This window comes from Chenopodium album, chromosome 3, assembly GCF_948465745.1.
Source record: "Chenopodium album chromosome 3, dcCheAlbu1.1, whole genome shotgun sequence".
Classification (NCBI taxonomy): Eukaryota; Viridiplantae; Streptophyta; class Magnoliopsida; order Caryophyllales; family Amaranthaceae; genus Chenopodium; species Chenopodium album.
In genome coordinates this window covers 64,208,719-64,220,952 of record NC_137836.1, presented here as the reverse complement: position 1 = coordinate 64,220,952, position 12,234 = coordinate 64,208,719, and the positions used below count along the sequence as shown (strand labels likewise).

The 12,234-nt window shown below is 33.8% G+C and overlaps 1 protein-coding gene across 1 annotated transcript; it reads left to right on the top strand.

Moving 5' to 3' along the window:
• The first annotated feature begins 307 nt into the window (after positions 1–307).
• Positions 308–1,936, top strand: LOC145625209 (eIF-2-alpha kinase GCN2-like). Its single transcript, XM_081678285.1, has 4 exons — positions 308–476; positions 593–800; positions 1,424–1,640; positions 1,706–1,936. Exons 1-4 carry the CDS (start codon positions 308–310, stop codon positions 1,934–1,936), a joined length of 825 nt encoding a protein of 274 aa, XP_081534411.1.
• Positions 1,937–12,234: the final 10,298 nt, after the last annotated feature.

Sequence of the window (12,234 nt, the reverse complement as noted above, 5' to 3'; positions counted from 1 at the left end):
CTGGAAGTGTTGATTGTAATCTGGAAGTGTTGATTTCTGTAATTCTTGGAGATATTCAATTGTTTTCTGAGTAATACTTGTGATTAAGTTGTTTTTTTGAAGGTTCAATAGCTTGATTGATTAAATTCGAGCAACAATTTCTGGTTGATTGTTGTTGTTTCTATTTCTTGAGGTTTGATTTGAAGTATCTTGAATTGTTGAGATTCTTTGATTTATTTTTTGAGTAAATATGGCGGCTGGTTGAGATTCTACAGTAGTTCCTAGGAGTGTGTATTACATACATCCATCTAATAATGCTAATACAAAAATGGTGAATGAGTTGTTTGATGGAACTGGATATAACAGTTGGAAAAGGACTATGATGTTAGGTTTTTCTTCAAGAAACAAATTAGGACTTGTTAATGATAGTGTAGTACAGCCACCAGAAACTGATCCTAACTATGGTGCCTGGCAAAGGTGTAATGATTTAGTCATTGGTAACTTGATATTTGTTAATGACTGATTAGTTGCTTGGATGAAGTCTTACACGCTTCTTTGCAAGCGCTGCATATAAACTAATTCGATTACAGACTGTTTGTGATGGAGATTATAGATCCTATGACCAATGAAGTTGTACAAAAATTAGGACCTAGCGGAGTTGTGTCAAGGTTGAAGACAGATTTCGAAGAATTGAAGCCACTTGGTTTTGGTGGCTATGGGTGTGTAACTCTAGTGCAAAATAAGATTGATTGTCAATCTTATGCTCTGAAAAAAATCAAGTTTAGTGTCGACTCGGAAATTCCATATGATGAGTCTGTCAGGTATTGTGATTCTTTTTGTTGATTGACTCCGAATAGCATTGGGAATTTTTATTTCTTAGAATATATTTGGCTAACTGATTCCCTTAATATAGGGATAAATATTTGACTATCCTAAAAGCTAACTAACGGCTAGATGCATAGTAAGTATACATTGAGTAAGATATATACAAATAATATGATAACTTTAGAATATATTTAGAACTTTAGAATATATTTTTGCTAAATATATTCTAACAGTATTAGAGTGAAGGGTTTTGAAGAATCAGAAGGATTGGCAATAAGGTTTTGAATGTTGATTGAGGAAAAAATAAGACTTGAAGAAAAAAGGATATATTTTTGATATCTTGAATGAATATTATTGAATATTGATCGACATATTGATGTATATATAGTACAAGTAAGGAAACCTAATGAGAATAGAATAGCTACTTTACAGGAGAATTAGTCAAGGCTAGTACTAGACTTATGGAAACAATTCTATCTTGCCAAGTTATAGAAACAGAAAGATTGACGAGTACTAACAGATTTATTAATTGCTTCTTTGCGCAATCCTCAAATTTGTCTTCAGTTTACTTTGGAATATGATAGATAGTCTTTACACAATAATGATGCTATTTATACAGGGAAGCTAAAGCTATGTCGAGATTAAATCATCCAAACATCGTCAGGTACCATACGGCTTGGTTGGAAAAGGATATAATTGGATTTGTGTATGATGATGAGGAGGGCAGCTTTATTGAGGCTAATGGTGAGGAAGTTGGATCCATGTTATGCATACTTCAAGAGCTATGTTATGGGTATGGAAAACATTTACATGCTATGATTCTACAAATTAATATTGTTTGTTGATTATGCTTGTACTGAATTACTGACCTTATTCTCTTTCTTGAATTTGGCCAAGGTAGCTGAAAGATATTATGAAGGACTTGACAAAAGAGAAGGCTAACTCACATTTTAAGCAAATTGTGGAGGGTGTTAAATACATACACAATGAGGGCATAGCTCATGGTGATCTGACTCCATCAAATATTTTCTTGAATGCGACAAAAGAGATGGTGAAGATTGGTGACTTTGGGATTGCACAATTGTCTAAGGTGTTGCATCAATGTCCAACGACAATCTACCATGCTCAGTAGTGACATCTATAGTTTAGGCATTATTGCTCTCGAGATGTATGCTAGGTTTGGAAGTGACATGGAGAAATACAATGATTTACAAGAATTCAAGAAGCGTAGAACCTGGCCAAAGTCAATAACCAATTCTACTAAGATTCTCATCAACATCATGACAAAATATAGCCCAGAGGAGAGGCCTACAACAAATATCATTCTCGGATATCTTGATTCCGTTTGACTTGCTGTTAAGTGATAATAATGGGTTGTGCACGAACTGTGACATACTTCTCAGTTTCTGAAGTGTTTTGACTTACAATGGCTTTGTAAATGTTGTGATCCTTTAAAGAGCAACCATGACAGCAGAGGTCAAACTTAGATCCAATACCAGATTTTGCAAATTGCTATATACACATATAATATGTAGTTTATGGTGAGTTTTCCTGTTTCAATTTCATTCCTTGGTTAACATAGTTTGGAAAGTGGAGCTGCTTAGTGGCACATTGAGACATGTATTGTCATGGATGTGATTCTTGAAGGAGTTGTGTCTTCGATAAGTGCAATTACTAGATATATCAAGGATCACTATTATGGAGATAATAAGTTCGTTCTCTTGGGGCGTCATCATCTGTTGCTAGACTATGAGAGATGATCTTTGGACTAGTCAAATAGTCCAAAGCCCGCTAGAATGGACCCTATGAGGTCACACACAAGGGTATTGGGTTAAGCAAGTTAGAGGCCTATTAATGGGCCTCATGAGCATTTAACTAATCATGAAATGGATTGGGCTAGCATAGTTAGATTGGAATTATGTTTTGGGCTTTTGACATGGGCTCTTATTTAGAGATGAGATCTATAAATAAGATTCATGCCTAGGGTTAAAAGCAAGCAGTCATAATTCACACACAGTGAATTTTGACATCAAGGCAACCAATCCCAAAACCCTAATTCCTCTCTCTAACTCACGGCTTTCTCTCTCATCCCCTCGTCCGTACGGTCGGTCACCTTGGTGGCGCGTGTGGTGGTTCGTGATGGTTCATGGTGGCTCGTTGCTCGCTCTTCTCCATAGAAAGTCAATTGAATGGTTCAATAGCAACTAACTAGCATTAGTGGAGGTCTTAATCTATGCCCGTGGACCAAGTAGAGGAATCACACTTGAGGTTCTTTATCTCCCATTGTTCTTGCTCGATCGCACGTGGAATCACGCTTCAAAGGTACGATTATATGTTCTTTATGTGTTATGCATTAGATCTTGGGATTAGGTACTGTATGAATATGATTCATGTTTATTTCCGCTGCGTAGTACCTATAATTTTCTACAGTGGTATCAGTTAGCCTATTGCATTTACGCATATTGACTATAATTCTTTGATAGCCCACAATTTTAATTCAATTAGAAGGGAGAATAATTAATTATGGTTCAATCTTTATATTAAATGGAGATTTAATTTTTGGGATATGATTAAATATGATTTAATTGCTCAATTGTTCTAGCAAACTCTGAATTTAGCCCTAGTTTTTTCGAAAATTTTTAATTGAAATAAAGCCCTAAATTTTGATTTTTGTGCTTACTTTTGATTATTTTCGAATAAATTATGCTTCATAATTTTAATTAGATTGATTTGATACATAAAATATGATTTTTTGTATAATCAATATTTTAATTTAAGAGTTAGATTAAAATTGAATTAATTTTGTGAAGAACCCTAGATTTGAAATTAAATTGTGAATTTGATTTCAAAATTAAATTAGGCATAAATGTTATGTTTTAATTCAATAGACCTAATTTAATTTAATTTTTCAAAAGTTGTTTAATTAAATTAAACTCTCAAAAAAAAAAGGAAAAGTTTTGTTGTTGGGAGGGGGCAGCCGTGGCTGGGTGGTCGAACCACCGTCAGGTTCCCACGGCGGCTGCCCAGGTGGTCAAAGAGAAGGGAAGGAGGGCGCAGGCTGGAGGACAGGTGGCGGCGGCGAGTCATAGCTACGAGCGGCGAATCACAGCTACTACCGCTAGCTGCTGCCAGCGACTTACTGCGGCCAACAGGCGCAGGTGGCTGGGCTCCGGCCTAGCTGCGGCGACGCACAACAGTCCTCAGACAGCAGCACCAGCTTTCGACTGGAACAGTTCCAACTAGAGTGATGGTGACGCCATGGCTGGGCTTTACCCCTGGCTATGGTCGTGCGTTGGTTGAGGATTTCCTTGACTGACGCACGCTGCTGCTCTGTTGCTGGATTGGTTGGGTTCTTCCTAGCTGACGTGGCAGCAAATTTTTTTTAAATAAAAAAAAAGTTTTTTTTTATTAAATTATTTTGTTTTAAAATATATTTTCAAGATAAAATCTGATTTTATTTTGGGGATAAAATCAAATTTCAAAAGTTGTTTTTTGATAATTATCCTTAATTAAAGTTGTTAATTTTGGATAGAGTTTGTTAGAATATTTTGAGCATATTCCAAAAGGATAAAGATTGATTTGAATAATGTGATTATCCCATAATTATTTTTGGATAATAATTGATTTAAAATTTTGTGATTGGCCAGTAATTAGGATAGAATTTCCTAACTTTGTTAGGATAATCTTTGAGGATAAATATGATCTATCTTTTAAGATTAAAATAAGATTTGATTCTATCTCATGACTAATTTAGAATATATGATATTTTATTGATGGTCATGAATAATATATGATATTATCTAATTGCATTAATTAAAATATGAGATATTTTGGTGTCATGTTTCCTTAATTATGAACATTCGATGTTGTAGTTTAGGAAAGCATGATGAGTGATTTATTATGTGACAATTTTATAATATATGATGTTATTTATTGCTATATAATGACTAGTATGGCCCAGTAGATTACTAAATACGATCTGCGCATCGTGATATATTTTTGTAATCTTAGTACGGTCTACGTACCGATAAAGTATTTTTGTAATTTATTTCATTTTATTTAAGTAGTAGATAGAATAGAGTAAAATTACAGGTTGCAGTTAATCCAAGAAATCCATGGAGTGAAGGCCCAAAGGAGCAAGATGGATGAGATCCATGAAAGTTCAAGTGGGAGCTTTTTGCTTTATTAGTTTCTTAGGATTATGGGTCATGATATGTTTTGTTTATGCATTCAGTTTATTATGCATGTTAGATTTTATTGATGTTTTGTGATGATGCGCTAGAGTTCACTATTTAATCACAACATAATAAATCTAGGTCCCAGTAATATTGAGGTTGCTTTTCCAATTAAAAACCCGATGAAACCTTCGATATTTATGATAGGTCATGCCTCAGCTGGGTGTCATATTATATCTTAGAGGAGTGGGGGTAAATCACGTTTTACAATTTTAATTGGTTATGCTCAACAAGGTTATCTAAAGAGTTTAGAACCTTGAAGCTAAGAGTAATAATTAAACATGTGATGGTTAATTATTCAACCAAGAGTTACAAAGAGTTGTAATCAGTAAAGAGTTTACTCACCTTGAAAATGTAATAATTGATGGTAGGGCCTCAGTCCGGTCAATTATTGCACAAATAAAGGATCTTGGAATCATTTTATTCAATAGGGATCAATTAAAATTGAATAAATGCTTTAAAGTTGCCAATTTAATTCGCTTATGGCACTTTAAATTTTATTAAACATAATTGAGTTTTGCGTTTACTTACAAGTAACATGTCGTTCTAATTTTATTATTATATATAATATCCTCGATTGAAAATAAAGTTGAGAAACGTTCTCAAAAGGTTAAAAGATAATCCATAAACCTATATTCCAATTTTGCTAAGATGGTTCTAAAAGGCAAGTTTTAGGAATCCATGTCACATGTCTAAGGTTGGTTTTATTCAAAATGTTTGAGTAAAATGTCAACACATCTTCATTTTGAAAAGTGTTTCAAGGGATATAATGAGATGGGAGGTACAAACCCTCTAAAAGACAAGTATAGAAGTCCAATAAAATCTCTTATCTTCAATATGATTGAATATAAGAAAGTGATTGGAAATTTCTATGATCAAAAGTTGATCAAATGACGCTATTCTTCATCCATTTTATGTAAGAGTTAAATAGTTGATTAAACTCTAATATGAATGATGATTGAATAGACTTAGCAAAATCATGAAAAGTGCTTAAAGTATTTAAGCAAAGTATCATTTTGAACCAAAGAGAAGTGTTCTAAGTGGCTCAAATGGGAAAGGTTTAGGAATATATGAGGATTGCATTAAGAAGTTATAGGCCAAGAAATGCAAACAAGTTGCTACTTCTCAAACCTAGAACCAATTACATGCTAAAAGTTGTTATGAATAACAAATGTTTCAAATTAAATGGACCAATTCCAATTGATTAGAAACTACCTCATATAGTTGGAAGGTAAAAGAATGGAAATGTTCCAATTTAAGAAGTATATTATAGAAATTGATTTAGCACATTGATACTTCTTGGACATATGATGTCTTGTTTAGTTCTCTCATTGAGAATGAGGTTGAACTAAATGAAGAAGTATGGCTAAAGGAGAAATAAATCTACAAGTTTAGAAGCAAATGTTGCTACTTCACAAGTAGAGTCTACGAGTCTGGAAGCAAAAGTTGCAACTATACAAGTAGAACCTATATTTCTCCTTACCTTGTTATTGGCTAGAATTAAGTAAATGTTATTCATTCTTGCCATTATCAAAACACCATTCAATGTTAGTAATGACTAAGCATCGAAGATTCAAAAACGTGGAATAAATGTTATTCTATGTTTCATTGAGTCATAATGTGTTTTGAATTGCTAAATAAGTTTAAAGAATTAATTAAACCATTTCTATATATAAATTGTCTCTAAAATGTCAAATAATTCGAACGAAAATGAATATTGCATGCGAAAGATCCAAAGGGATGGACTTTCAATATCATTAGATTATGAATCCATTGATATATGTAATTATCATTCTAATTTGAAATTTTGAAAAGTCACCATTTAGAGAAATGATGATGCAAACTCGAGGTCGAATACATATCGATGTAAGAAAACCAAAGGTTCAAAGGCTAGAGACAGAAAATGAAACTTCATTTGTGATATGATCGATCACTATTTATGCTTAGTTGAAGCATAGAAGTGAAAATTTTGAAAAGTTCAAAATGTTCAGTATCAACTTGACAAGATAATGATTACATTACAATATGATTGTAATTGTGAAAATTTAAGTCAAGACATTAACTTGGCAACACATTCAAAGTATTGCGATATGATCGTAATAATGAGAATTTAAGTCAAGACCTTGATGAACATCCAAGAGTTGTGAAATCGTTTTACGACAAACTCCGAAAGAAAACCTTGTGAAGTGTTTATGAAGGGAGCTATCAATCTATATGAGATATATTTTGATAATGGATAAAATTACCTATCTTCCAACCATTATTCAAGGGATATACTTTTAAGATAAGCTACAAAACTAAACAAACTACATAAGTCAAATCAAATTGTAGCAAAGACTTCACATGTGATATGGATAAGAAAAGTTCTTATTAAGTCTTTCTACAAAGCAAGGAATAAATGTTGTATTAAATCGTTTAATGCACGATCAATTCCTATACAGAGCATGGGGTACTACTACACAAATCATACTTAGCACAAAATGTTTGTTGCTCAAGTAGGTGCCCTTATGGAAATTGTTCCAAAAGGTCAAGTGGGAGTAGTATAAATCTCGAAAGAGTTCGAAAAAAAGCAACAAACAAACATGGCTCAAACCATGGTTGGTTCACCCTATGCTAAATATTCCTCCTCAAAAGGCAAGTGGGAGTATAAGAATCTTGAAAAGTTCGAGAGCCTTGAAAGAGTTCAAGAAAAGTGAATTCGAAAATCTTGAAGAAATTTGAGAAGTAATCGAATCAAAGCAACAATATGAGCATGATTCACCTAATGTTACAAGTGACAACGCATGGTCTCATTAAGTGTAATGGGAATAATAACCATGTGTCGAAGGTAGTACATTCCAAGTGCACATCCTCAATTGTCGTTTCTCATTTAAACTAAACAAAGTTGTTGTATAAGTTTCAATTGTTGCATCAAAACCCACAATGATGACTAGCATATGTAAAACTTAGTCAAAGAAATATGATTTCATATTGATTAAGAGTTCTAAAATATTCATTTTGGAAAATGATGATTATGCAAGTAATAAATATGATTTGACAAGTTATGACTCCGAGTGGTTTAAAAAACCAGGAAATCTGAAATAGATTCTAAGTCTGTAAGCAAGTGTATGACACTTGAATAATTTGCCTAATTGGGTGAGACCCATTATAAGCAAAGCAGACAAGAAAGAAAAATGTTTTCTAACTAAAGCAAAGACTTATTAAAGGATTCAACTAATTCATAGTATAACTATGATTACGATGAAACCTTTACATTAGTCACGTTGCAAAGATCTATTAAAGATGTTTCAGTGATTTCTACCTTATAAGATTTGGTAGATGGATTTCAAAACACTTTCTTGAAATTGTTCATGGAAGAAGATTTGTATATGATACAATCAAAAGTTTGAAGATTCAATAATCCTAGGGATGCATAGAAGATCCTTAATGAATTGAAGTTAGCATCATGGAGTTAGTGTTCTTAATTTTGTGAGTAAATTAAATCGTTTTATGTTCTCGTAAAATGAAGAAAAGGTCTTGTGTGTACAAGATGTTTAGTGGGAGCTATGAAGTCTTCTTGGTCTAGTATAAAGAGAAATTATTCATTGCTTGAAGGGTCAAGTAATGGTTGATGCATTTTGTATGAAAAACCTTGAAGAGAATGATGAGTACATTTGGGATTCAAAATCTATAGAGATAGGTTTTGATTGATGTTTGAGTTTGGTTAAGAAGATTATATTGATAAGATTCTTATAAGGTTCAACATTGTATTGAAAGGAGTTTCAATCCCATGTCACATGACACGTTGCTTAATGATTCAATGCTTTGAGAAAGATTGATGAAATTAAGGTTTTGAGTGATGATCCTTATGCAATTCGCAAAGGATGCATCGTGCATGCCATGGACTATACTCGTCTATTTGATTCACATGTTTTAAATAACAAGTGATAATAGATTACAATCGAAATCCAATATAACGTTGGAATACAAATTAGAAATTCCTGAGTTCCTTGCGAAAAGGAGAAGGAAAATTCTTAGTGTATGGAGATGAAAATGATTATAAGATTTAGAAATTGCAAAGTTCATGTTTATGAGAATGTCTCATGAACTCTAATTACTAAAACCCTTCCATTTCCAAAGCATGAGAAACATGCTAATGAAACTGGATTGAGGCAAATGACGTAATTAGAAGTTGTATTTGTTTTTGGAGAAAAACAAGTTACATGTGTAATACATTCATTTGCAGAATTATGTTTATCAATTGAAACAAAGTTTCAATCTTATTTAATCGTGGTTTCAAGATTAAATAAAATGTCCAAAATAATTATGAATTGATGGGCTCGTCAGTTGAATGAAACCCCATAGGTGAACTAAATTCATACATTATTTAAGTTCCTAGTTCGGAATCATTAAACTGGACATAAATGATTTCAATTAATGGACTAGCATGTAAGATTGATTGGATAGCGCAGTTTCATGGGCTATAGGAGCGTAGTGAAGCTCGGTCAATCACATGGATATGCATGAATGATGCATGATCGAACTATAGACCTACTTTGAAGTTCAAGTATAGAGCTTCCGGATATATTAGTGGATTCCTTTGACATGAGTGGAAAACTGATTCCATTCAATGGCTGATTTGACTGTGGTACATTCAAACGTCTGCCCCGTAACTAGAGATTATAAAGGATGTTTCCCGGTTACTTCAAAAGTTGAGTGGGAGCTTTGGTTGCCACAAGATTGGATTGAGTCTACCTATTTAATTAGGAATGTGTCTTATTTTGGCCCCTCGAAGAGAAAGAATTCAGAAAATGCATGGTCGTGCTCAAATGGATTACATAATAACCATTTGTTTTGTAATTCTCACTCAGTTTTCAAGAAAAGATTTGTAGACTAATATGATCACGACATGAGATGCAATCATATTATCAAATCAACACAAATTGACTTAAGGAATTTGAATATTGCGCACTTGTCTCAGACAAGTGAGAGATTGAAGGAGTTGTGTCTTCGATAAGTGCAATTACTAGATATATCAAGGATCACTATTATGGAGATAATAAGTTCGTTCTCTTGGGGCGTCATCATCTGTTGCTAGACTATGAGAGATCTTTGGACTAGTCAAATAGTCCAAAGCCCGCTAGAATGGATCCTATGAGGTCACACACAAGGGTATTGGGTTAAGCAAGTTAGAGGCCCATTAATGGGCCTCATGAGCATTTAACTAATCATGAAATGGATTGGGCTAGCATAGTTAGATTGGAATTATGTTTTGGGCTTTTGACATGGGCTCTTATTTAGAGATGAGATCTATAAATAAGATCCATGCCTAGGGTTAAAAGCAAGCAGTCATAATTCACACACAGTGAATTTTGACATCAAGGCAACCAATCCCAAAACCCTAATTCCTCTCTCTAACTCACGGCTTTCTCTCCCCTCCCCTCGTCCGTACGGTCGGCCACCTTGGTGGCGCGTGTGGTGGTTCGTGGTGGTTCATGGTGGTTCGTTGCTCGCTCTTCTCCATAGAAGGTCAATTGAATGGTTCAATTGCAACTAACTAGCATTAGTGGAGGTCTTAATTTGTGCCCGTGGACCAAGTAGAGGAATCACACTTGAGGTTCTTTATCTCCCATTGTTCTTGCTCGATCGCACGTGGAATCACGCTTCAAAAGTACGATTATATGTTCTTTATGTGTTATGAATCAGATCTTGGGATTAGGTACTGTATGAATATGATTCATGTTTATTTCCGCTGCGAAGAACCTATAATCTCCTACAATTCTGTAGGTATTATATCATTTCATGTTTGTCAGCTTGTAAGAGCAATACTTCAAAAGATACTAGTACATGGATAAGGGAAGCAAATTTTGCTTCAAGACAAGAGGCTGCATTTTTGCATCATGGTATTATCAGTTAGTGTACATCGTAACTGAATGGTTGTCTACTTTGGCTACTTATCTTTCTGTATATGTTGTGATGCTGAGATGTAACCTTCTATCCTGGTCTTTGAGTTGCATTATTTCTCTTCTAAGTAAATATGACAGTAAATAATTTTTGACCTGTACAGTCCGAATTAATGGATTGTCAGAAGTTCTACAGTACTGATTAATCTTCTTCTGAATGGCTCATCTTAGAATTTATATGGAAATTTTCTTTAACTTGATATGGGTTCCTCTTATATGATTTTTGCATCTATGCATGAGAATTAATAGATCTATGAGAAGTCATATTAGACTTGAGTACTTCATGGCTTAAGTAACAAGATGGTTAACCTTGCAAAGACTTATTTCTTTCTTTTCTTTTTGTTGAAAAAAACTTCCAAATCAGAACCCATACAAATCATGAGAATTCTTATTGTGCAAGATTATCTGTTAACAAAATTGAATTTTGCTGTTCGACTAGCTTTTTTGTCTGATGTAGTTACTAATCTCTAATCAACCAGATTAGGGCCTTGTTCAGCTCTACGCAAATATGATGGTACTGCACAGGTGTACGTATGTACAACATAAAATGAATTGGTTATGTACCAATCTAGAAACCGTATGATAAACTTGACAAGCAAAAACATGATTATTATGAAACATATCTATTATTCAAGATAATATATGGAAATACAAAGATTATAAAATCGAATTTATAGATAAATTATAAGTACTTGTATAATAAATCTTATTGCCATATTGCTAGCTAGGTTTGCTCGTACTATAGCGACTTGCTTGCTTTCTTGTTTACCTTCGTATCACAACATTGTAATGTTTTAAGAACCTGAAAGGGGTTCTTTCAAGCTCCAATATCGCTGTTAGCCATGTGCAGACTTCTGCAGTTTCTTAGTGTAAGGACCTAACAAGCTTGTATAAGCACCACTCTGTGAGACTTGAGACCATATGTAGTCACATATATACTATCTTTACCAAGTGTTTTGAAGCTTGAGTTCTTAGCACAGGGTAACGTACCCATTATAGCCCCTGAAAGTAAGATTCTGGAATCCACAAACAGTTGAATTGAAGAAAGTCAGCAGTGTAGTTTGCACTTGATGAGCCATTTGCAGTGTAGCTGATGCAAAACTTATAAACTGAGGGGAATAAAATGGAACAGAATGCTTTATTCAAAGTGTTAGAAATAAAAGCAGGAGAAAGAGACGTCATGAAGAAAAGGAAACAATAAGAAAGGAATGGATATACCTGATCTATGACAGAATTAAATCAGCAACAATGCT

Excerpts from the sequence above, each read along its gene's own strand:
- LOC145625209 (XM_081678285.1), top strand. The coding sequence starts at position 308 with ATGGTGAATGAGTTGTTTGATGGAACTGGATATAACAGTTGGAAAAGG. Across the intron at positions 477-592 it reads GTGTAATGATTTAGTCATTG|ATCCTATGACCAATGAAGTT; the intron begins GTAACTTGATAT and ends TGGAGATTATAG. Across the intron at positions 801-1,423 it reads CCATATGATGAGTCTGTCAG|GGAAGCTAAAGCTATGTCGA; the intron begins GTATTGTGATTC and ends CTATTTATACAG.